Source organism: Carcharhinus amblyrhynchos, chromosome 2 (assembly GCF_965287045.1).
Source record: "Carcharhinus amblyrhynchos chromosome 2, sCarAmb.v2.hapA, whole genome shotgun sequence".
Taxonomy (NCBI): Eukaryota; Metazoa; Chordata; class Chondrichthyes; order Carcharhiniformes; family Carcharhinidae; genus Carcharhinus; species Carcharhinus amblyrhynchos.
Genome location: NC_137325.1, coordinates 148,423,441 through 148,449,844, shown reverse-complemented (window position 1 = coordinate 148,449,844; position 26,404 = coordinate 148,423,441). Strand labels below are relative to the sequence as shown.

At 46.4% G+C, this 26,404-nt stretch overlaps 1 protein-coding gene across 2 annotated transcripts in view; it reads left to right on the top strand.

Annotated features, from left to right (window-relative positions):
- The first annotated feature begins 1,197 nt into the window (after positions 1–1,197).
- Positions 1,198–26,404, top strand: part of LOC145359545 (alanine aminotransferase 2-like) — a 59,639-nt gene continuing 34,432 nt past the window's right edge. The window contains exons 1-2 of one of the 2 annotated variants that reach the window (XM_080214198.1): positions 1,198–1,268; positions 1,725–1,908. In XM_080214198.1, coding sequence (XP_080070324.1) covers positions 1,759–1,908 — 150 coding nt within the window. In that variant the 5' untranslated portion in view covers positions 1,198–1,268; positions 1,725–1,758. Of the gene's footprint in view, positions 1,269–1,300; positions 1,909–26,404 lie in introns of those variants that run through there. The other variant, XM_080214189.1, reaches the window with a different exon arrangement.

The following is a 26,404-nucleotide window of genomic DNA, read 5'->3' as shown; positions in this document are numbered from 1 at the left end:
TGTGTCACTGGGAATCGAACCCGGGTCCCTGGTGCTGTGAGACAGCAGTGCTAACCACTGTGTCACTGGGAATCGAACGCAGGTCCCTGGTGCTGTGAGGCAGCAGTGCTAACCATTGTGTCACTGGGAATCGAACCCAGGTCCCTGGCGCTGTGAGGCAGCAGTGCTAACCCACTGTGCCACTGGGAATCGAACCCAGGTCCCTGGTGCTGTGAGGTAGTGGTGCTAACCACTGTGTCACTGGGAATCGAACCCGGGTCCCTGGCGCTGTGAGACAGCAGTGCTAACCCACTGTGCCACTGGGAATCGAACCCAGGTCCCTGGCGCTGTGAGGCAGCAGTGCTAACCCACTGTGCCACTGGGAATCGAACCCAGGTCCCTGGTGCTGTGAGGTAGTGGTGCTAACCACTGTGTCACTGGGAATCGAACCCGGGTCCCTGGCGCTGTGAGACAGCAGTGCTAACCCACTGTGCCACTGGGAATCGAACCCAGGTCCCTGGCGCTGTGAGGCAGTAGTGCTAACCCACTGTGCCACTGGGAATCGAACCCAGGTCCCTGGTGCTGTGAGGTAGTGGTGCTAACCACTGTGTCACTGGGAATCGAACCCGGGTCCCTGGCGCTGTGAGACAGCAGTGCTAACCCACTGTGCCACTGGGAATCGAACCCAGGTCCCTGGCGCTGTGAGGCAGCAGTGCTAACCACTGTGCCACTGTGGTGGCCTGTCATGAAACCCCCAGGAATAAATGTAATCAAAGTTGAAAATGGTACTGCTGACGGTCAATTAAGGATGGGGTAAATTGCTGGCCTTGTGACTTGACACCCAGGTGAATGACAGAAGAGATTAAGATAAAAAAAACTGACAATTTGGCCTCTGCCCCTTTAAGAGTTGCCGTTCAGGCAGACTGCTTCCCCTTTAATCGTCATCAGGGAGGAAATGATATCCCTTTAAGAGTTCCCTTTAAAGAAGCTTCGACAGTTCGATATTTACTAACAGGCGTGAGCAGTTTGCGAGGTGCTTTTGTTTTTGAATGAGGTAAGGGGAGATTTTCTTGAGTGCGATTCAATAAGGCAGAAATCCAGGCTGGAACTCTCACCCGCTGTTGTATCTAATCTTTTGGAGCTGATTTTTTTCTGAAACCAGCCGACAGGTCCCGTTCGCAGCCGGGTGTGAATCTCAGGAACCAATTGGAACAGTGGGGCAGTGGTTAGAGAGTGACAGAGAGATACAGAGTTTGGCAGCTAGTGGAGCCTGAGTGAGGGACCGAAAGGTGAGTGTGACATCTCTCCCCCTCCTCACCCTGGAGAGCTCAACGGGGAATGGAGAAACTTTGTAAAAGTTCAACAACTTCTGAAACTTGAGCTTGAAGAAAGTTGTTCATTGAAGCGTGTCAGTTTCATGGGACTTTTGCCTCTCTCTCTCACTGACGTGTCTTGTTTTAATTCTTGATGTTTTGGACTCTGTTCAAAGGTCCAGATGTTGAAACGGACTCCTTCCAATAACAGCGAGGCTCCCCAACACTGAAAGTAGATGGGTCATTAACTTTCTTTTTCAATCAATAATGACCTTTCTCCCGGCTCTGTACCTTTTTTTTGAGTTAGTGTGTAGGGGGTAGACACAGGGCTAGGTGATCCGCTATGCTCCCTCTGACATGCTGCCTTTCCTTAGCCCTCCGACAGTGCCTGTCTCCCAAGGCTGTGCTCACCCCTCTCTCCCTCTCCCGCAGGGATCTGTCCATTCGGAGGGCCAGTCTGAACAACATGTCCACGCAGGAGGCGAATGGCGAGTTCCCTGGCCGCCAGAAGGTACTGACCCTGGAATCCATGAATCAACAGATCAAGAAGGTGGAATATGCGGTCAGGGGGCCCATAGTGGCCAGAGCCATGGAGATAGAGAAGGAGCTTCAACAGGTGAGAGCTTTTCAATATCTCCTCTGTGACAGTGACCCTTCCCAACTGCACTCTCTCTCACACTTTCTCTCTCTCTTTCTCACACACACTCTCTTTTTCTTTCACACTCTCACTCTTTCGCTCCACAGTTCGATGGGTATAGAGGGATATGGGCCAAATGTGGGCAATTGGCATTAGCTTTGTGTTTTTTTAAAAAAAAGGGTGGCATGGACCAGTTGGGCCGAATGGCCTGTTTCCATGCTGTAAACCTCTATGAAACTATAACTCTATCGGCCTTGATGTGTTTTAAGATTCTAGGACCCCACCTCTGTAATATGTACACTCAGTAAGAAGTCTCTCAACACCAGGTTAAAGGCCAACAGGTTTATTTGGCAGCACAAGCTTTCAGAGTCTCAGGCTCCTCCATCAGGTAAGTTTCTCTCAGGACACTTTTCACAAGACACCACTATTTATTTCCCCGAGTTCCCTAACATCCATGCTTTCCTCAACAGTAAATACTGATGAGAAATATTCATTTAGGATCTCACCCATCTCTTGTGAACCTGCACATAGATGATCTTGTTGATTCTTTAGAGACCCTACTCTCTCCCTTGTTACCCTTTTGCCCTTTGTGTATTTGGAGAAGCTCTTTGGATCCTCCTTTGCCTTATCTGCCAAAATAATTCTGTGTCCCCTTTTTGTCCTCCTGATTTCTCTCTACTCCTACACCCCATTATACCCTTCAAGAGATTCACTTGATCCCAGTTGTTGCTGCATGTACCTCCTCCTACCTCCTTGAGCAGGGCTTCCATATCTTGAGTCATCCATGGTTCATTACTCTTACCAGCTTTGCCCTTCACTCTAAGAGGAATGCACTTATCGTGAACCCTGGTTAACACACTTTTGAAAGCCTTCCACTTACCAGACGTCCCTTTGGCTGCCAGCAGACTCCCCCAATCAACTTTTGAAAGTTCCTGTCCAATACCACCAAAGTTAACCTTGCTCCAGTTTAGAATTAACTTTTGGGCCAGACCTATCATTCTCCATAGCTATCTTAAAACTAAGAGTTATGGTCACTGCTCCCAAAGTGATCCCTCACTAACACTTCTGTCGCCTGCCCTTCCTTATTTCCCAGGAGGAGGTCAAGTTTTGCCCCCTCTCTAGTCGGGCCATCCACATACTGAATGAGAAATTCCTCCAGAATACACTCAAATTTCTCTCTATCCAACCCTCTAATACCATTGCTGTCCCAGTCAATGTAGGGAAAGTTAAAATCTCCGAATATTACCATCCTATTTTTCTTGGAGCTCTGTAATCTCCTTACATATTTGCTCCTCAATTCCCCGCTGACTATTTGGGAGCCTATAGTCCAATCCTATCAAACTGATTTTCCCTTTCTTATTTCTCAGTTCTACCCATATAGACTCAGTGGCTGAACCCTCAGATATATCCCCTCTCAGAACGGCCGTGATGCTTTCCCTAATCAAAGTGCAACTCCCCCTCCTCTCTTACCTCCTGTTCTGTCTTTCCGATAGCATCCATACCCTGGAGCTTTAAGCTGCCAGTCCTGTCCCTCCCTTAGCCATATTTCAGTAATTACTGTAATATCCCTGTTCCACCTACCCATCAATGCCCTGAGTTCATCTGCCTTGCCCGTCAGGCCTCTTACATTGAAGCAAATGCAGTTTAATCTGGACTCCCCTTGCTCCCTGTCTTGCCTTCTCAGGCCATTTGTCCTGTCATGTTTTGTACACTCTCCCTGTGTTTTATTTTTCTTAGCCTTACTGGATCCATTCACTGAGTTCCCCAGTCTCTGTTCTGTGGCCCTTTCTGATTTTTATCTTTGGTTTCCCGGCTTTCCACCTTTCCCCCTTATTGCCTTGTGTTTCTGTCCCCACTTTACTTCCTGCATCGGTTTCCATCCCCCTGCCACATTATTTTAAACCCTCCCCAACAGCACTAGTGAACATTCCCCCTGGGATACTGGTTCCTGTCCTGCCCAGGTGCAGAGTATCAGATTTATACTGGTACCACCTCCCCCCAGAACCGGTTCCAATGCCCCAGGAATTTGAATCCCTTCCTTTTATAATCCCTCAAGCCATGTATTCACCTCAACTATTCTGACATTCCCACTCTGACTAGCACATGGCACTGGGAACAATCCTGAAATTACTACCTTTTGAGGTCCAAAGAACAAAGAAAATTACAGCACAAGAACAGGCCCTTCGGCCCTCCAAGCCTGCACTGATGATGCTGCCCCACTTAACTAAAACCCCCTACCCTTCTGGGGACCATATCGCTCTATTCCCATCTCATTCACTTATGTGTCGAGATGCCCCTTAAAACTCACTATCGTATCCGCTTCCACTCCCTCCCCCGGCAATGAGTTCCAGGCACCCACCACTCTGTGTAAAAAATCTGCCTCGTACATCTCCTTTAAACCTTGCCCCTCACACCTTAAACTTATGCCCCCTAGTAATTGACTCTTCCACCCTGGGAAAAAGCTTCTGACTATCCACTCTGTCCGTGCCTCTCACAATCTTGTAGACTTCTATCAGGTCTCCCCTCAATCTCTGTCGCTCCAGTGAGAACAAACCAAGTTTCTCCAACCTCTCCTCATAGCTAATGCCCTCCATACCAGGCAACATCCTGGTAAATCTTTTAGATTTAGTTTAACTTTTTAGGTTAACTTCTAATTCCCCAAATTCAGTTTGGAGGACCTCATCCCATTTTTTATCGATATTGTTTGTGCCTGTATGCACCACAACAGCTGACTCCAGAATGCCCTGGGCACCCTTGATACTGGGACACAGACAGCACTGAGAGGAGAGTGTGAGAGGGGGACACTGGGACGGACAGACAGCACCTAGAGGAGATTGTCCCAGTGTCCCCCCTCGCTCAATCTCCTCTAGGTGCTCTCTGTCCCAGTGTCCCCCTCTCTCAGACAGTCAGCACCTAGGGGAGAGTGTGAGAGGGGGGACAGTGGCACAGATGGTCCGTATCAGCTAAAATCTAACATCACAGAAGGTGTTTGATAATGTTTTGCATAAAAAGTTAATTCACAACTTTAGATCCCATCAGATTAGGGGTGATTTATTAGCTTGGACAGCTGACTGTCTTCTGTCCATCAGCCAGAGTCGGGATAAATGGGGTTTTTTTTCTGGATGGCAAAAGGTGTGTCACAGAGTTCAGTCCTCGGGCCCTGGCTATTTACAATCTATATTGACGACTTGGATGCATGGATAGAAGATTCTAGAGCCAAATTTAGAACTGTAGAACATTCCAGCACAGAAACAGGCCTTTTGGCCCTTCTTGTCTGTGCCGAACCATTTTTCTGCCTAGTCCCACTGACCTGCACCTGGGCCATATCCCTCCACACCCCTCTCATCCATGTACCTGTCCAAGTTTTTCTTAAATGTTAAAAGTGAGCCCACATTTTCCACTTTATCCAGCAACTCATTCCACACTCCCACCATTCTGTGAAGAAGCCCCCCCCCTAATTTTCCCTTTAAACTTTTCTCCTTTCACCCTTAACCCATGCCCTCTGGTTTTTTTTCTCCCCCTAGCCTCAGTGGAAAAAGCCTGCTTGCATTCACTCTATCTATACCCATCAAAATCTTATACACCTCTATCAAATCTCCTCTCATTCTTCTACGCTCCAGGGAATAAAGTCCTAACCTATTCAATCTCTCTCTGTAACTCAGTTTCTCAAGTCCTGGCAACATCCTTGTGAACCTTCTCTGCACTCTTTCAACCTTATTTACATCCTTCCTGTAACTAGGTGACCAAAACTATACACAATACTCCAAATTCAGCCTCACCAATGTCTTATACAACCTCACCATAACATTCCAACTCTTATACTCAATGCTTTGATTTATAAAGGCCAATGTTTCAAAAGCACTCTTTATGACCCTATCTACCTGTGATGTCACTTTTAGGGAATTCTGTACCTGTATTCCCAGATCTCTCTGTTCTACTACACTCTTCAGTGTCCTACCATTTACCATGTATGTTCTACTTTGGTTTATCCTTCCAAAGTGCAATACCTCACACTTGTCTGCATTAAACTCCATCTGCCATTTTTTAGCCCATTTTTCTAGCTGGTCCAAATCCCTCTGCAAGCTTTGAAAACTTTCCTCACCGTCCACTACACCTCCAATCTTTGTATCAGCAGCAAATTTGCTGATCCAATTTACCACATTATCATCCAGATCATTGATATAGATGACAAACAACAATGGACCCAGCACTGACCCCTGTGGCACACCCCTAGTCACAGGCCTCCACTCAGAAGTAATTGTCCACTACCACTCGCTGGCTCCTTCCATTGAAAGAAGTCTCACAACACCAGGTTAAAGTCCAAAAAGTTTATTTGATAGTAATCCCACTATCACTCACCTGACATAGGGGCAAACCCTTACTGAAGTCCATGTAGACAACATCCACCGCCTTCCCTTCATCCAGTTTCCTGGTAACCTCCTCAACAAACTCTAATAGATTGGTTAAACATGACCTACCACGCAGAAAGCCATGTTGACTCTCCCTAAAGTCCCTGACCATCCAAGTATTTGTAGATCCTATCTCTTAGTACTCCTTCCAATAATTTACCTACTACTGACATCAAGCTTACCTGCCAATAATTTCCCGGATTACTTTTTGAGCCTTTTTTAAACAACGGAACAACATGAGCTATCCTCCAATCATCCAGCACCTCACCCGTGGATACCGACATTTTGAATATATCTGCCAGGGACCCTGCAATTTCAACACTAGTCTCCTTCAAGGTCCGAGGGAATACCCTGTCCGGTCCTGGGGATTTATCTACTCTGATTTGCCTCAAGGCAGCAAGCACCTCCTCCCCTTTAATCTGTATAGGTTCCATAATCTCCCTACTTGTTTGCCTTATTTCTGTAGACTCCGTGCCAGTTTCCTTAGTAAATACGGATGCAAAAAACCCATTTAATATCGCCCCCTTTTCTTTTGGTTCCATACAAAGCCGACCACTCTGATCTTCAAGAGGACCAATTTTATCCCTTACTATCTTTTTGCTCTTCATATACCTGGAGAAGATCTTAGGATTATCCTTCACCTTGACTGCCAAAGCATTGTCATGTCTTCTTTTAGCCCTCCTGAATCCCTTCATAAGTAGTTTCTTGCACTTTTTATACTCCTCAAGCATCTTATTTGTTCCCTGTTGCCTATACATGTCATACATTGCTCCTTTATCAGAGTTGCAATATTTCTTGAGAACAAAGGTTCCTTATTCTTATTCACTTTGCCTTTAATCCTGACAGGAACATACAAACTCTGCACTCTCAAAATTTCTCCTTTGAAGGCCTCCCACTTACCAATCACATCCTTGCCAGAGAACAGCCTGTCCCAATCCACGCTTTTTAGATCCTTTCTCATTTCTTCAAATTTGGCCTTTTTCCGGTTCAGGACCTCAGCTGAGGATCAGATCTATCTTTATCCACGATCAAGTTGAAATTAGTGGCATTATGATCACTGGAACCAAAGTGTTCTCCTACACACGCTTCCGTCACTTGCCCTAACTCATTTCCTAATAGGAGATCTAATATTGCATCCTCTCTAGTTGGTATCTCTATATACTGATTCAGAAAATTTTCCTGAAATCATTTTACAAACTCCACCCGTCTGGACCTTTAACAATACGGGAGTCCCAATCTATATGTGGAAAATTAAAATCCCCTTCTATCACAACTTTATGTTTCCGGCAGTTAGCTGCTATCTCTCTGCAGATTTGCTCCTCCAATTCTCGCTGACTATTTGATGGTCTATAATACAACCCCATTAATGTGGTCATACCTTTCCTATTTCTCAGCTCCACCCATATGGCCTCAGTAGACAGTCCCTCTAATCTGTCCTGCCTGAGCACTGCTGCAACATTTTCCCTGACTAGCAATGCCCATCATCCCTCTGCCTCTATCACGTCTGAAACATTGAAACCCAGGAACATTGAGCTGCCAGTCCTGCCCCTCCTGTAGCCAAGTTTTACTCATAAGAACATAAGAAATAGGAGCAGGAGTAGGCCATCTAGCCCTTCGAGCCTGCCCCGCCATTCAATAAGATCATGGCTGATCTGTCGTGGCTCAGTTCCACATTCCCGCCCTCTCCCCATAACCCTTAATCCCCTCGCTTATCAAAAACCCATCAACCCGCATCTTAAATATATTTAGCGAGGCAGCCTCCACCACTTCAACGGGCAGAGAATTCCAGAGATTCACCACCCTTTGAGTGAAGAAGTTCCTCCTCAACTCCGTTCTAAACCGCCCCCCCTTTATCTTGAGGCTGTGCCCCCTAGTCCTACTGTCTTTTCTGAGCAGGAAGAGCCTCTCCACCTCTATCCTATCCATCCCATTCATCATCTTATACGTCTCAATGAGATCTCCCCTCATTCTTCTAAACTCTAACGAGTACAAGCCCAGTTTATTCAGCCTCTCCTCATGGCTATAATTTCATAATTCCATGTGTCAATCCACGTCTTCAACTCATCTGCCTTCCCCATAATACTCCTGGCATTGAGATAGACACACCTCAGAAGATTATTACCACCACACACAATCCTTCTATTTATGATTTTGCATGAACTATTAACATCATTTACACCATTTACAGATGAAACAAATACAGGGGGACAGTAAGTTGCAATGAGTAAATAAGAACTTCACAAATGGATATAGACAGAACTTTACAAATGGATAGATATAAAATATATTAAGTGGGCCAAAATGTGGCAGACGGAGTTTAATGTGGATAAGTGTGAGGTCATGCATTTTGGTCAGAAAAATATGAAGGTGACTTATTATCGAAATGGGAAAAACTTCAGGGTGTTCCGGTGCAGAGGGATCTGGGTGTCCTTGTTCATGAGTCACAGAAAACCAGCATGCAGGTACAGCAGATACTAAAGCAAGTGAATGGAATGTTGGGAATAATAGCTGAAGGAATAGAATATAAAGGTAAGGAAGTGATGCTGCAACTATACAAGGCATTGGTGAGGCCCCACCTGGAGTATTGTGCACAGCTTTGATCCCCTTGTTTGAGGAAGGATGTATTGGCATTGGGGGCAGTTCAGAGGAGGTTGACTAGATTGATTCCAGAGATGAGGGGTTTGTCGTATGAAGAGAGATTGAACAGTTTAGGCCGATACTCTCTGGAATTTAGAAGAATGAGGGGAGATCAAATTGAGGTCTACAAGATGATAGAAGGTCTGGATAAAGTGAATGTGGAGCAGATGCTTCCTCCAGTGGGACATTCTAGTCTTCGGATAAGGGGCAGCAAATTTAAAACAGAGTTGAGGAGAAACCACTTCTCCCAAAGGGTTGTGAATCTGTGGAGTTCGCTGCCCCAAAGTGTCATGGATGCTGGGACAGTGAGTAAATTTTAAGGAGGATTTAGACAGAGTTTTAATTGGCCATGTGTTGAAGGGTTATGGGGAGAAGGCAGGAAAATAGGGATGAGGAGCATATCAGCCATGGCGGAATGGTGGAGCGGACTCGATGGGCTGAATGGCCTAATTCTGCTTTCATATCTTATGAATTTTTAAGCTGGTTGGTGAGAAACTGCTGTCAGGAAGGGTTATCAAGTTGTTGAGAATGAAGAAAACACATTCTTGTTAAAGTGCTCGATACATTTAAGTAAGAAACACAAGAAAAGGGAAATAAAGTTGTAAGTGAAGCAAATTGAAACTGTGGCTGGATAACTTGGTCGTGTGGAATGTGTATCCTGTAGTATGTGGGAAACAGTGATGTGCAGGAAGTGTCACCAGCTGCAGACCTTTGAGCCCTGTGTTTCAAAGTTGGAGCAGCGGCTGGAGTCTCTGTGGAGCCTCTGAGGTGGAGGGTTACGTAGACAGCAGGTTGAGAGGTGGTCACACTGCAGCCTAGGGGTCTGGAGATGAAGAGTGGATGAGTGACTGTCAGGAAAACTGAGGCCAGTAACATGGGGAAGTCAGGGCTGGCAGTGCAGGGGTCCCCTGGCGTCTGGTTCACCAGTCGGTTTTCTATTTCGGATGCCAATGAGATGAGTGTTTCTTGGAGATGTGCGATCAGACCAGGATTATCGACAGGAGAATGGGAAGCTGAGGATAAATTCAGAGCAGTGAATGGAGGATGGAGAATTAGTGATTCTGAAGCAGCACAAGTTAGTGTGCACAGCACAGGACTTTGGCAATGTGAAAAATATTCATGTACGTGGGGCAGAGTAAATAAAGCTGATGATCTGAGGGCACAGAGAGACACACAGCAGGTTAATATCATCGCTATAACACAAACCTGGAGAAGGAGCAGCAGAATGGCAGTTTCATACCCCTGCCCAGAGAGTTTTCAGGCAGAATAAGGCAAGGGTGTAACATTACTGCTAAAGAATCAATTACAGCTGCGAGGACGGATCACTTACTAAACAAAGCATCGAACAAGGCTGTATGGGTTGAGCTGAGAAATGAAGGGCAGCCTCGCTGCTAGGAGTATATCGTAAACACTCAAATAGTGGAAGGCAGTTAAAAAGCAAATATGTAGACAGGTTTCAGAGTGCATAAACAATAAAACAATAATTGTTGGAGACTTTGACCACCCTGATATCCATTGGAATACATCAAATCAGAGTGCAGAAGAGACCCTTCAGCCCATCGAGTTTGCACCAACTCTCTAATGGAACAGCTTACTCAGGGCTCCCCCGCACCCATCCTGATAACCTCACACATTTACCCCACAAATCCTCCAAACTCACATATCTGGGACACTAAGGGGTCCATCTACCTAACCAGCAAATCCTTTGGACTGCGGGAGGAAACTGGAGCACCCAGAGGAAACCCACGCAGACACAGGGAGAAGGTGCAGACTCCACACAATGACCCGAACTGGGAATTGAACCTGTGCCCCTGGCACTGTGAGGCAGCAGTGCCAACCACTGTGCCACTGTGCTGCCCTGGCTCCCTGGTGCAATGAAGCAGAAGTGCTAGTCACTGAGCTTTCAAGAGATCTTCTTTTTTATCCAACATGTGACCAGCCTGGTGTTAGATTTAGTTTTGAGAAATGAAGCTGGGGGCAAATAGATGAAGCAGCAGTGGGAGTGGGGGGGGGGAGGAGAGGCAGCGGGGGGAGTCATGTTGATGGGGGGAGCATGGCAGAGGGCTGTTTGCCTTGACTGGATTAAAATGAGATTCTGGTCAGGGAGATTGGAGAACAACCTCTCCTGTGGTGAGATCATCAGGTTTGTGCCCAGAGACAGACTGAGCCTGATTTACCATCAATTTGAATAAATTTAAATATCCTTAAACAGCAGAACACCATTGCCCCGGAACATTAGATATTCGCGCCCCCCCCAGCCCTGATGTAACAGCGTGCTGGTGGGAATCGCTGTGACTGTCCAGCTGTTGAGATGACCACCCAGGGGGTGTGGAAGCCAGTTAGCTGTTGGGTGGTTAGAGCATTGCCCCTGGCACCATGGCACTGGTGAGGGGTGGGGGTAGGGTAAGGGGCAGGACCCTGAGGGAATCCCAGTTGTGAGGGTTTATATAACTCCATCATAACCTCCTTGCACTTATCGTCTATGCCTCAGCTAATGAAGGAAAGTATCCCATATGCCTTCTTAACCCCTTATCTCCCTGTCCTGCTGCCTTCAGAGTTGTATGGACATAGAAAACAAAGGCAGGGGGAGGCCATTTGGCCCTTCGAGCCTGCTCTGCTATTCATCTTGATCAGGGCTGATCATCGAATTCAATATCCTGATCCCCCCCATTCCCCCCCATATCCCTTGATCCCTTTAGCACCAAGAGCGATATTTAATTTCTTCTTGAAATCAGACAATGTTTTGGCCCCAGCTACTTTCTGTGGGAGTGAATTCCACACATTGCCCACCCTCTGGGTGAAGAAATTTCTCCTCACCTCAGTCCTAAAAGGTTTATCCCTTATCCTCAAACTATGATCCCCCTAGTTCTGGATTCCCCCACCATCGGGAACATTCTTTCTGAATCTACCCAGTCTAACCCTGTTAGAATTTTCTAAGTTTCTCTGAGATCCCCCCTCACTCTTCTAAACTCCAGTGAATATAATCCTAACCGGCTCAGTCTCTCCTCATATGACAGACCTGCCATCCCAGGAATCAGCCTAGTAACCCTTTGCTGCACTCCCTCTATAGCAAGGGCATCCTTCCTCAGATAAGGACACCAAAACTGTACACAATACTCCAGGTGTGGCCTCACCAACACCCTATACAATTGCAGCAAAACATCCTGATCCCTATACTCAAATCCCCTCCAAGGTCTTGTTGAGTATCTCCCTCTCTCAATTTACACCCATTCAAATAATAATCTGCCTTCCTATTATTGCTCCCATAATGGATAACCTCACATTTATCCACATTATACTGCATCTGCCATGCAGATACCCACACACTCAGCCTGTCCAAATCACACTGAAGCATCTCTGCATCCTCCTCACAGCTCACCCTCCCACCCAACTTTGTATCATCTGCAAATTTGGAGATAATACATTTAGTTCCCTCTTCCAAATCATTAATATATAATGTGAACAGTTGGGGTCCCAGCACAGATCCCTGTGGAACCCCACTAGTCACTGCTTGCCAATCAGAAAAAGACCCATTTATGCCAACTCATTGCTTCCTATCTGCTAACCAGCTTTCTATCCATCTCAAGACATTACCTGCAATCCCATGTGCTTTAACTTTACATAGCAGTCTGTTTTGTGAGACCTTGTTGAAAGCTTCTGAAAGTCTAAATAAACCACATCCACTGGTTCCCCTCAATCGACTCTAATAGTTACATCATCAAATTCCAATAGATTCATCAAGCATGATTTCCCTTTTGTAAATCCATGCTGACTGTGTCTGATTATCCCACTGCCTTCCAAATGCTGAGTTATGAAATCTTGATAATGGATTCTAGCAACTTCCCCAGTACTGATGTTAGACTCACTGGTCTGTAGTTCCCTGTTTTCTCTCTACCTCCCTTTTTGAATAGTGAGCTTACATCAGCGACCCTCCAAACTGTAGGAAGTATTCCAGAGTCCAAAGAACTTAGGAAAATAACTACCAATGGATCTTCTATTTCCAGGGCCACTTCCTTCAGTACTCTGGGATGAAGATTATCAGGAGCTGGAAATTTATCCACCTTCAATCCCATCAATTTCCCCAAATGTACCCCAAGGTCCTTCTGATCCTCTGTACTTCCTATTGTCTTCCCCCATTCATTGTGTGTTCCCTTGCCCTGTTAGTTACCGTGTATTGGTACTCTGCATCTAACACTGCACCGAAACAGTTGCCAGTTTGATATTTCTTCTTCCCTGTCTGCTCGATGGTATCTCAATTCAAGGCACTAAGACTGAGATTAACCCAGATCATTTCAGATGGAGAGTTAGATAGCAGGGAATAGTGACAAATGGCCAGCTCATACACAAACCCTGACACTTTCAGCTTCAGAGTGTTGAAATTGATTTCTGGTCAATGGGCCAGCAGTGTAGAGGTGGTTACTGATATTCACTTCGCTCGCAGTCAGAGCTGAGTTTGGACCAGGTAGGTACTGTATTTTGGATTGAGAATATCTTTAACATTCACTCCCTCCAGCACCAATGCATTAAAGTTATTCAATAGCACCTGCCTAAAGGTAAATTTGCGGAGTGCAGCAGGTAATAAGAGCTGGGAGAGGCACTTACAAAGCAGGCAACACCCTAACTGGCTCCATTTTGTATTGATTTGCCTACTGTTGTGCAATATGTTTTCTGGCACATCATCCCTCTGTACAGGAATTTAGCCGACCTATTTACAAGGCTGATGACTAGCTGTAATTCAAACCTGGTTTGAAATGATTTCTGAGCTGAATCAAGCTCCTCCACCAACAATCAACATTGTTTATAATCCAACATAACACAGGAAGCGGTCTGTACAGGGCTGCAGAGTGGGACTAATTGGATATAATTTCTTAGGGCTATCACAGACAAGAAGTAGCCTCCAGTGCTGCTGACAAACTCTATAAAAGACCGAGGTGAGGAGACGCAGAATCACTACAGTGCAGAAAGAGGCCATTCAGCCCATTGAGTTTTCACCAAGCACAATCCCACCCAGGCCCTATCCCCACAGCCCCTTGCATTTTACCCCAGCTAGTCCCCCTGACACTAAGGGGCAATTTAGCATGGCCAATCCACCCAACCCGCACATCTTTGGAGTGTGGGAGGAAACCAGAGGACATGGGGAGCCCTACTTACAGGGTGATAAGCTGCAGCATGCGACGGTGCAGAGGGACCTCGGGGTCCTTGTGCATGAGTCGCAAAAACCCAGCCTGCAGGTGCAGCAGGTGGTCAGGAAGGCGAATGGGATGCTGGCCTTCATAGCGAGGGGGATTGAATATAAAAGTAGGGAGGTCTTGCTGCGGCTGTATAGGGCATTGGTGAGGCTGCAACTGGGGTACAATGTGCAGTTTTGGTCGCCGCACTTACGCAAGGATATTTTGGCCTTGGCGGGAGTGCAGAGGAGGTTTACTAGGCTGATGCCGGAGTTGAGGGGGTTGAGCTATGAGGAGAGGCTGAATAAACTAGGCTTGTACTCGTTAGAGTTTAGAAGAATGAGGGGAGATCTCATTGAGACGTATAAGATGATGAATGGGATGGATAGGATAGAGGTGGAGAGGCTCTTCCTGCTCAGTAAGGATAGCAGGACTAGGGGGCACAGCCTCAAGATAAAGGGGGAGCGGTTTAGTACGGAGTTGAGGAGGAACTTCTTCACTCAAAGGGTGGTGAATCTCTGGAATTCTCTGCCCGTTGAAGTGGTGGAGGCTGCCTCGCTAAATATATTTAAGACGCGGGTTGATGGGTTTTTGATAAGAGAGGGGATTAAGGGTTATGGGGAGAGGGCAGGAATGTGGAACTGAGCCACGACAGATCAGCCATGATCTTATTGAATGGTGGGGCAGGCTCAAAGGGCTAGATGGCTGACTCCTGCTCCTATTTCTTATGTTCTTATGGGAGAACATGCAGACTCTGCACAGATAGTGAGTGACCCAAGCCAGGAATCAAGCTTGGATCGCTGGCATGGTGAGGCAGCAGTGCTAATCACTGTGCCACCATGCCAGAAAGTTGGGAGGCAAAGCCAAATATTTATTGACTGAATTTGCAGTCAGTGGAAGGAGAGACAGAGCAACTAGTGCTGAGTTATCCCAACCCCTGCCCACACTGACTCTTGAGACAGCACAGTTTAATTTAGTGGGCAGAGGGACAGGCACCAGATGTCCCCACAGTGAGAGGTGCCACACAATGACATTTTGTAAGGCATTTGTTTACTGACATAGGCTCCAAAAGCTATCAGATTTCCGGAGTACAGAATGTACAGGCCAGAAAACAAACACAGGAACAGGCCCTTCGCCCCTCCAAGCCTGTACTGACAATGCTGCATGACTGAACTAAAACCCCCTACCTTTCCGGGGACCATATCCCTCTATTCCCATCCTATTCATGGATTTGTCAAGATGCCCCTTAAGTCACTATCGTATCCGTTTCTACTCCCTCCCCCGGCAGCGAGTTCCAGGCACCCACCACCCTCTGTGTAAAAAATCTGCCTCGTACATCTCCTTTAAACCTTGCCCCTCACACCTTAAACCTGTGCCCCCAGTAATTGACTCTTCCACCCTGGGAAAAAGCTTCTGACTATCCACTCTGTCCATGCCTCTCACAATCTTGTAGACTTCTATCAGGTCCCCCCTCAACCTCTGTTGTTCCAGTGAGAACAAAAACACCAACCTTCGGATCGAGGGGAGATGGAGAGAAACAGAATCTTGCTTTGGGTCTGGGACACACTAGCATGGTCTGTGAATGGAGTGATGAAGCTGACTTAGCCACAGTGCCACCTGGACTGGGCAAACAGTCACATTACCACAGATGACAGTGCACTGGCACCTGGAGAGTTCATACCATTGATGGAAATGGCAGAGAGAGATTGCTAATGTAAATTAGACATTGTCTAATATGACCCTCGTTCAATTCCTGATTTGGGTCACTGTGTGGAGTCTGCATGTTCTCCTCGTGTCTGCGTGGGTTTCCTCCGGGTGCTCCGGTTTCCTCCCATAGTCCAAAGATGTGCGGGTCAGGTAAAATGGCCGTGCTAAATTCCCCCTGGGTGTCCAGGTTAGATGGATTGGCCATGATAAATGTGAGGGGTTATGGGGATGGGATAGGGGAGTGGGCCTGAATAAGATGCTCTGTCAGAGAGTTGGTGCAGACTCCATGGACTAAATGGCATCTTTCAGCACTAGGTATTCTCTGGTTCTATTGTGATGGGCCAGGCAGAGGAGTAACAATTTAAATAGAGAAAACACTCCACATGGTCCAAGATCTTTCACCGAAGGAATGGAAAAGAAAGCTGAAACTGAATGACATCGCCAGATATTAGGTCATGTGACCAAGATTAACTCACCTCCTGACTCCCCAAAACCTGTCCACCGTCTACAAGGTACAGGCCAGCAGTGTGATGGAATACTCCCCACTTGCCTGGATGGGTGCAGCTCCAACATTCCAGAAGCTCAACACCATCCAGGATAAAGCAGCCCCACTTGATTGGCACCCCATCCACAAACATCCACTCCCTCCACCACCAACACACAGTGACAGCCGTATGTACCATCTACAAGATGCACTGCAGCAACTCACCAAGGCTCCTTAGGCAGCACCTTCCAAACCCACCACCACTTCCATCTAGAAGGACAGGAGCAGCAGATACCTGGGAACACCCCCCACCTGGAGATTCCCCTCCGAGTCACTCACTATCCTGATTTGGAAATATATCGGCCGTTCCTTCACTGTCACTGGGTCAGAATCCTGGAACTCCCTCCCTAACAGCACTGTGGGTGTACCTACACCTCAGGGACTGCAGCGGCTCAAGAAGGCAGCTCCCCAGCACCTTCTGAAGGGGCAATTAGGGATGGGCAGTGAAGGCAGCTCCCCAGCACCTTCTGAAGGGGCAATTAGGGATGGGCAATGAAGGCAGTTCCCCAGCACCTTCTGAAGGGGCAATTAGGGATGGGCAGTGAAGGCAGCTCAGCAGCACCTTCTGAAGGGGCAATTAGGGATGGGCAGTGAAGGCAGCTCAGCAGCACCTTCTGAAGGGGCAATTAGGGATGGGCAGTGAAGGCAGCTCAGCAGCACCTTCTGAAGGGGCAATTAGGGATGGGCAGTGAAGGCAGCTCCAGAGATAGCCAGGTACCATTTATGAATTTTTAAAGATAGAGGAACAATGATATTTTAGAGGGTTTAAAGCTTATTTGTTTATTAGTGTCACAAGCAAGGCTTACATTAACACTGCACTGAAGTTACTGTGAGAATCCCCTAGCTGTTACACTCTGGTGCCTGTTCAGGTACACAGAGAGAAATTAGTACGGCCAATCCACTTAACCAGCACATCTTTCAGTCTGTGGGAGGAAACTGGAGCACTCGGAGGAAACCCACGCAGAGACAGGGAGAACATACAAACTCCACTCAGTCAGTGACCCAAGGCCGGAATTGAACCTGGGTCCCGAGTGCTGTGAGACAGCTGTGCTAACCACTGTACGCTCGCATGTTGTGGGGCTGTCAGAGATTACAGAGATAGAAAGGGGCAAGGCCATGGAGGGGTTCTGGAAGAGGCTGAGACCCAGATTTTACTTGCCTGTGAGTTGATCTGGGTCGCTGAGGCTGGCAGGAGAGCGTGACGGGTGTGAGTCTGAATGTGTAGTACAGAGTTTTGTGTTTATACAGGGAGAATATGGGAGGACAGCCAGGACTGAGTCACAGCAACTGACAGGAATGAGGGATTCGGGGGAGAAAGTCAGGTCGTGTTACAGGGCTTGTAATAGGTGGTGAGGTAGAACTGGGTCCCGGTCTGTGTTGATGTGAAAACTAACTCTGTGCTTGTGGTGGCCAGGGATGTGGATGGAGAATAGGATTGGGATACTGGTGTAACAGTGAGAAGCTGGTGTTTCCCTGCCCCATGGCACGTTAGCAGCAGCACAAACCTCTGTGTCCCACACACCCATCATTGGCAGACACAGCCACCTGTAAGCTCAGACAGGACATTGCCCACACCCAAAATCACTTGTTCCGTGTTGGCCCAGCCCAGTAAATCCTGATGGATTCCTGTGGGTGTGATGGATATGGACAGGTTCTCCAATAGGGCTGGTGCGGAGAGAGCACTAATAATCCAGAGACCCAGAGTCATACCCTGGAGACATGGGTTTCAATCCCATCTCAGGTGAAAAGTGGGATTCAAATTCAATTTTAAAGATCTGGAATTAAAAATCTGTTGATGACCCTGAAACCATTGTCGATTGTCAGAAAAATCTGTCTGGTTCACTAATGTCCTTTAGGGAACCCAGTTGTACCTCACCACTGCTGTGCCATGACTAAAACCACCTATTACAAGCCCTGTAACACGGCCTGACTTTCTCCCCCGAATCCCTCGTTCCTGTCAGTTGCTGTGACTCAGTCCTGGCTGTCCTCCCATATTCTCCCCGTATAAACACAAAACTCTGTACTGCACGTTCAGACTCACACCCGTCACGCTCTCCTGCCAGCCTCAGTGACCCATATCAACTCACAGGCAAGTAAAATCTGGGTCTCAGCCCCTTTTGGATCTGTCACCTTACCCGATCTGGCCTACACCTGAACTCAGAGCCACAGCAATAGGGTGGCACAGTGGTTAGCACGGCTCCCTCACAGCACCAGGGACCCTGATACAACTTCAGTCCCTGGTCACTCTCTGTCTGGAGTTTGTACATTCTCCCCGTGTCTGTGTGGGTTTCCTCTGGGTGCTCCGGTTTCCTCCCACAGTCTGAAAGACGTGCTGGTTAGGGTGTATTGGTTGTGCAAACAGGTGCCTGAGTGTGGCGACTAGGGGATTTTCACAGTCACTTCATTGCAGTGTTAATGTAATCCTACTTGTGACATGACTAATAAATTCTAAATGTGGTTAAGTATTAAACAGTCTAGGAATCACTTAGTTGTAGTCACAGAACGTTTGAATGAAACTGGATAGACCGTCCAATATCGACGTCAGCACTTCTCAAAGGGCAGTTAGGGATGGACAGTGAATGTGGGCCTTACCTGCGCTACCCACATCCTGTAACTTAATTGTTAAATATAGAACAAAGAAAATTCCAGCACGGAATAGGTCCCTCGGCCCCTCCAAGCCTGCACCGACCATGCTGCCCGACTGAACTAAAACCCCCTACCCTTCCGGGGACCATATCCCTCTATTCCCATCCTATTCGGATATTTGCCCAGACAGCCCTTAAAAGTCACTACCATATCCACTTCCACTACGTCCCCTGGTAGTGAGTTCCAGGCACCCACCACCCTCTGTAAAAAATCTGCCTCGTACATCTCTTTTAAACCTTGCCCTCTCACACCTTAAACCTGTGCCCCCTAGTAATTGACTCTTCCACCCTGGGAAAATGCTTCTGACTATCCGCTCTGTCCATGCCCCTCATAATCTTGTAGACTTCTATCAGGAATATATGCCATATTTGTTGTGGGATCTTGCTGTGTATAAATTGGTTGCCAAATTTCCTATGACCCATTGACATTGGCTGCGCGCTGAGAGCTCCCACAGCAGAATGAGCAGGCGAGGCAGGGTGTTGGAGTCTGTGGGGGTTCTGCGTTACCCAGGTCCCCCAAAAAAAGGACTGCTGCCCATCAGACAAGCAGACAGTGTGCTGGAGATGGAATAAACCCCTCACAGCCCAAACCCTCCTGTAATTTGCTACAACTCACTCTCTGTTTTCCACTTTGCTGAAGAAAGGAGTTTGTTTGGATTGAACAGGAAGCGGCATCCGTAGAAGTAGAGATTGAGGAAGGAAATGTTAAAAGTGGTCGAGTGGTGAGGCTGAGTCAGCTGCTGAGTGCACAGTAAGCTCCATCGTCAGCAAGGAAGGGAGAAAGGATTGGGATTGAAGGTGCCCCAGTAACTCTGTGAGCTATAACTAGCATCGTGCTCCCTCTCTCTCTCTCTCCCAGAGGTTTACTCAGTCACCCCGGTGACAGGACTGCTGGGGAGCAGGGTGACGAACGCTGTTCATATCTCTGTGTAGATAAGAAAAATAAACCCATTGGACCTGCTCCTTTTACAAATAGTTCTACTCTGCCTGTGTGTGGATTCGAGCCAATCGATTTTAATCTTCAACTCCTGATCACACACACAGCAAAGCCACACGCATGTTTGGGAGGCGATGGCCTAGTGGGACTATTGCTAGATTATTAATCCAGAAACTCAGCTCATGTTCTGGGCACCCGGGTTCGAATCCCACCACGGCAGATGGCGGAATTGGATTTCAATAAAAAAAATCTGGAATTAAGAATCTACTGATGACAGTGAAACCATTGTCAATTGCTGAAAAACCCATCGGGTTCACTAATGTCCTTTGGAACCATAGAACATTACAGCTCAGAAACAGGCCTTTTGGCCCTTCTTGTCTGTGCTGAACCATTTTTTCTGCCTAGTCCCACTGACCTGCACTTGAACCACATCCCTCCACATCCCTCTCATCCATGGACCTGTCCAAGTTTTTCTTAAATGTTAAAAGTGACCCCACATTTACCACTTTATCCAGCAGCTCATTCCACACTCCCACCACTCTCTGTGTGAAGAATCCCCCCCTAATATTCCCTTTAAACTTTTCCCCCTTCCCCCTTAACCCATGCTCTCTGGTTTTTTTTCCCCTAGCCTTAGTGGAAAAAGCCTGCTTGCATTCACTCTATCTATACCCATCAAAATCTTATACACCTCTATCAAATCTCCCCTCATTCTTCTACACTCCAGGGAATAAAGTCCTAACCTTTCTCTATAACTCAGTTTCTCAGTAACTCTGTAACTCAGTTTAGGGAAGGAAATCTGCCATCCTTACCTGGTCTGGCCTACATGTGACTCCAGAGCCACAGCAATGTGGTTGACTCTCAACTATCCTCCAAGGGCAACAGGGATGGGCAATAAATGCTGGCCAGCCAGCGATGCCCATGTCCCATGGTAGAATAAAATGTTACTGAAGCATGCGACAGGTTGAGACCATTTGGAAACTCGAGGCTGGGTGACACAAAACAATCGGATTGTCACAAGAAACCCAGCTGGGTCACTCATGGTGTTTTCTGGAGAAAGTGTGTCCTGGTTAGTGAATGAGAAACAGCCAGAGCCAGGAGACAGTGGGATGCAGCCACATACAGAAGCACAGAGTGAATCACACAGCCATTGTATACAGAAAGAGGTCACTCTTTTCACACAGAGTGGTGCGTGTCTGGAACAAGTGCCAGAGGTAGTCGTAGAGGCGGGTACAATTTTGTCTTTTAAAAAAACATTTAGACAGTTACATGGGTATGATGGGTATAGAGGGATATGGGCCAAACGTGGGCAATTGGGATTAGTTAGGGGTTTTAAAAAAGAGAGAGCAACATGGAGAAGTTGGGCCAAAGGGCCTGTTTCCATGCTGTAAACCTCTGACTTAGTGGATTGAGAATGTACTCATTATCTGAAGCAGAATGAAAACACTCTGTCATCAGGGTTGTGTACGATGATCTAATGTTTTAATTTAGAAATGAAGAATCCAATTGAAAAGAGGCCCTTGAACTGGAAGAGGTTTTGATAGGTTCTGATGTATGCTGTGTTGGTAACCTCTTCAGCTGTTCCACACACTGGTTACTGAGAGGTGAAACGTCACTAATCGATAGGTGTTTGTAAACGTACAAACTTTCATTGAGAAGTTCAGAATGCTCTGGGGCAGAGTGGGGGCAGGGATCGGTTTCATAATCCTGACAATCTTCACCACTGCAAATTCTGAAAATTAACCTTTCTGATCATTGGCCGCAGGATTTAATACAAATCCCATTGGTATCGGAGCTGAGAAAACACCCGCTTTTATTGCCAGCCTGCGCTGAAATGTAACTGGTCTTAGCACTGCCCCGGCCCCTGCCCCCGCTTCCCCCACCTCCCAATTCCCCACTCCCCCCCCCCCAGGTGCTCCTCATTCTCCATCCTTTTCCGAGCAGGGACAGTTTCTCCCGATCAACTCTGTCCAAACCCCTCATGATTTTGACCATCTCTATCAAATCTCCTCTCAGCCGCCTTCTCTCCATAAAACCATAAGACGTAGGAGCAGAATGAGGCCACTCAGCCCATCGAGTCTGCTCCCCCATTCAATCATGGCTGATACTTTTCTCATCCTCATTCTCCTTTTCCCCATAACTCCTGCTCCCCTTATTAATCAAGAACCCATCTATCTCTGTCTTAAAGAAGGAGAACTGTTCCAACCTTTCCAATCTATCCTCATAACTGAAGTTTCTCATCCCTGGAACCACTCTTGTAAACCTCTCCCTGCGCTCCCTTCAATGCATTCACATCCTTCCTGTACGGGGGCATAGGTAGGGTAAACAGTTGGAAGCTTTTTCCTAGGGCAGAAATGCCAGTTACAAGGGGGTACAAGCTCAAGGTAAGGGGGGAAAGGGTCAGTGGAGATGTGTGTGGGGGGAGTTTTTTTTTACACAGAGGGTGGGGGTCTGGAATGCACTGCCAAGTGAGGTGGGTGAAGCAGTTACATTGGTGATACTTAAGACTTGTCTGGATAGACACATAAACGGGTAGGATATAGAGAGATACAGGTGGTTGGTCTAGATAGAACAACATGATTGACGTAGACTTGATGGGCCGAAGGGCCAGTTCCTGTGCTGTGCTGTTCTTTGCTCTTACAATGTGGTGCCCAGAACCGATGAGAACAAAATCCCAGCTGAGATCTAACTAGTGTCTCATACAAGTTAAGTGTAACCTCCTTTTGTAGTCTGTTGATTTAAGCCTGTGATTGGATTCAGGAGTTGGTCTCTCTCCAACTTCGATAATCAATACACAAAGATAGCCACCTCCCTCTGCTATTGGACCCAGTGAAAATAAATGGTGTTTTCTTTAACACTCTCCCTATCAAAGTGAGTCATTTCCCATTTCTCTGCAGTGAGTTGAATCTGGTTCCAATCTGCCCATTTCACCGGCCTGTCAAAGCATTTTTAAAGTGCTACACTGAGCAAATATTTGGATTTAATTTGACTTTCACAGGCGTGTGTTGTGGGTGAAACTTTGACTTTTAAACATGAGCCAGACAGGCCCAGGAAGTGTCACTGGTATAGTTCCTGCCACACACTCGAATCAAGAAACACAGCCATTGAATTGGATGTTTTAAAATATCTTGAGACTAGTGAGTGTTATGAACTGGTCAGGTTGTCAGAAAAGTTTATTCTATTTATTTTAGTCCCAAGTAAGGTTTACATTAACACTGCAATGAAGTTACTGTGAAATTCCCCTAGTCGCCACACTCCGGCACCTGTTTGGGTACACTGAGGGAGAATTTAGTATGGTCAATGCACCCTAACCAGCACGTCTCTCTGCCTGTGGGAGGAAACCCACGCAGACACAGGGAGAACGTGCAGACTCCGCACAGACAGTGACCGAAGCCGGGAATTGAACCTGGGTCCTTGGCCCTGTGAGGCAGCAGTGCTAACCCACTGTGCCACCCTCTGGCAAACAAACATAAAATTAGACGAACAAGGAGCAGGAATAGGCCATTTGGCCCCTCAAGCCTGCTCCAATTAGATCATGGCTAATCTGATGCTAATCTCATATCTGCATCCTGCCTACCCCCCAAACCCCCATGTGACCCTGAGTTCTAGATTCTTCCACAAGAGGAAACATCCTTCCCACATCCACCCTGTCAACACCCTTCAGGATCTCATATGTTTCAATCAGGTCGCCCCTCACAGCTCGCCTGTTCTGGCTGTTAATCTCACAAACCTTTGAACTGCTTCTAACACATTTACATCTTTCCTTAAATAAGGAGACCAATACTGTCCACAATACTCCCAATGTGGTCTCACCAACACCCTGTACAAGTGAAGCAAGCCTCCTTGCCTTTACAATCAACTCCCCTCACAATATTCTATTAACTTTCCTAATTACATGCTGACCTTTTTGTTATTCAGTGACATGGGTGTCACTGGCTGGCCAGCATTTATTGCCCATCCCTAGTTACCCTTGTTCAGAGGGCAGTTGAGAGTCAGTCACGTTGTTGTGGCTCTGGAGTTACATGTAGGCCAGATCAGGTAAGGATGGCAGATTTCCTTTCCTAGAGGACATTAGTGAACCAGATGGGTTTTTTCCGACAACTGACAATGGTTTCGTGGTCATCAGTAGATTCTTAATTCCAGATATTTTTTATTGAATTCAAATTCCACCATCTGCTGTGGTGGGATTTGAACCCAGGTCCTCAAAACAATAGCTGAGTTTCTGGATTAATAGTCTGGCGATAATCCCACTCAAGCATCATCTCCCCACTTGTTATTTTTGGGGGCTTTGTATTCACTTTGGTAAACATTAGAAATAAGGTATAGTTTTAAGTGGGTTTAATTTCATATTTCTGTGCCTGGAAGGGTAACACCTATAGTTAGATTCATGCTGAACAAGGGTTCATAGCAATTGGAGGTCCTTGTAAGGATAGAAAGACTTTTAAGTTTTAGTCTAGCTAATTTTATTGCAGTTTCAGAAATGTTGTGAGAGAGTTAGCAGCTCTCAGAGCTCTGCTCAAAACAACTTGTTTCAGAAGGCTAAAGAGGGAACATCTCTCTCAGCCTTGCTAAAAGAAAAGTCGTACTTTGGAGTATGACGGCAGAATCCTAAAGCCCAGCAGCTGATTTTTGATCTGACTGGATTTATTATTGTCACATGTATTAACATACGGTGAAAAGTATTGTTTCTTGTGCGCTATACAAACAAAACATACTATTAATAGAGAAGAAAATGAGAGATGCAGAATGTAGTGTTTTGTGTGTGTGTGTATGCCAAGGTATTGTCAGGAAGCAGAATAGTTGTTTTAATGATATGTGCTTCTATGATTGGTTAATATAAATAAGGTATCGATTTGAGGGAGTTTACTTTAGTTTTCTAATTTTAGTTTTCTAGCTGGATTCATGTTAAATAAAGGCGTTTGCACATGTGGGGATTTTGGTTTCATTCTAAACTGTGTATCCATTGTGATGAGAGTTTACGGCATGAAAAGTGACCAGGAGCTTGAAGAAGGATTGAGCTGTTGCTTATTAACTACAGGCCACTTGTCGGGTTACCAAACATTTTTGATTTTACTTTAAACCAAAGAATAGCAATCGGTGCTTAGCAGCTAGAGAGAACAACTTCCAGCTCAGTCAAAAACAGAAAAATGGAATAATGAGTAAGAAATTAAGTCTCAGAAACTGAAGACCAGGGGATGAAAAGAAAAGTTCCAAGAAATTTGAGTCAAAAGGAACAGGAATTGGAACAGGAACTGGAACTGTTCATTAAGGTTAAAGTCAGAGCTGACAAGTACAGACCTAGTGAAGTTGGTTACTATAGCCTGTGAAAGGACAGCTGAAGCAATCCATGGCTGGATCCCTCAGAGCGTGTGAAAATTTGAAAGCTCGTGGCTATTCAAGACAAAGGAATACTGAAAGGAGAGTTAGAAACCCTGGAAGAGGATCCTTGCTTAAAACAGTGGAGAGAAAGAAGATTCAAATGCATGCCTGTTAGAGTGTAGATTTGGAAACAATGTGTATGAAAGCTGGAGTCCAGCGAGATCATTTGGCTCACAGATCGACAGAAGATCAACTGGGCGACATCTGGTACCTGCTTTCAGAGTGGCGGGTTGACTGACCAGAGTTGGCCTGTTGGCTACAGGGACTGTGAACATTAGATACATGTTGCACCCTGTGTTATCCTTACAATCCATGTACATGTGTGAAGATAGGGGGGAGTCAGCAGTAATGTATTCCAGTCCGACTTCTCATGTTTAAAAAATGTACGTTTTTAGAGTCATTGAGGTTTACAGCATGGAAACAGGCCCTTCGGCCCAACTTGTCCGTGCCATTCTTTTTTTAAAACCCCTAAGCTAATCCCAATTGCCCACATTTGGCCCATATCCCTCTATACCCATCTTACCCATGTAACTATCAAAATGCTTTTTAAAAGACAAAATTGTACCTGCCTCTATCTACTGCCTCTGGCAGCTTGTTCCAGACACTCACCACCCTCTGTGAAAAAATTGTCCCTCTGGACACTTCTGTATCTCTCCCCTCTCACCTTAAACCTCTGCCCTCTAGTTTTAAACTCCCCTACCTTTGGGAAAAGATATTGACTATCTAGCTGATCTGTGTCCCTCATTATTTTATAGACCTCTATAAGATCACCCCTCATCCTCCTACGCTCCAGAGAAAAAAGTCCCAGTCTATCCCAGCCTCTCCTTATAACTCAATCCATCAAGTCCTGGTAACATCCTAGTAAATCTTTTCCGCACTCTTTCTAGTTTTAATAATATCCTTTCTATAATAGGTTGGTAAACCTTCTCTGCACTCCCCCTACAGCAAGGACATCCTTCCACAGATAAGGAGACCAAAACTGTGCACAATATTCCAGGTGTGGTCTCACCAAGGCCCCTGTATAATTGCAGCAAGATATCCCTGCTCCTGTA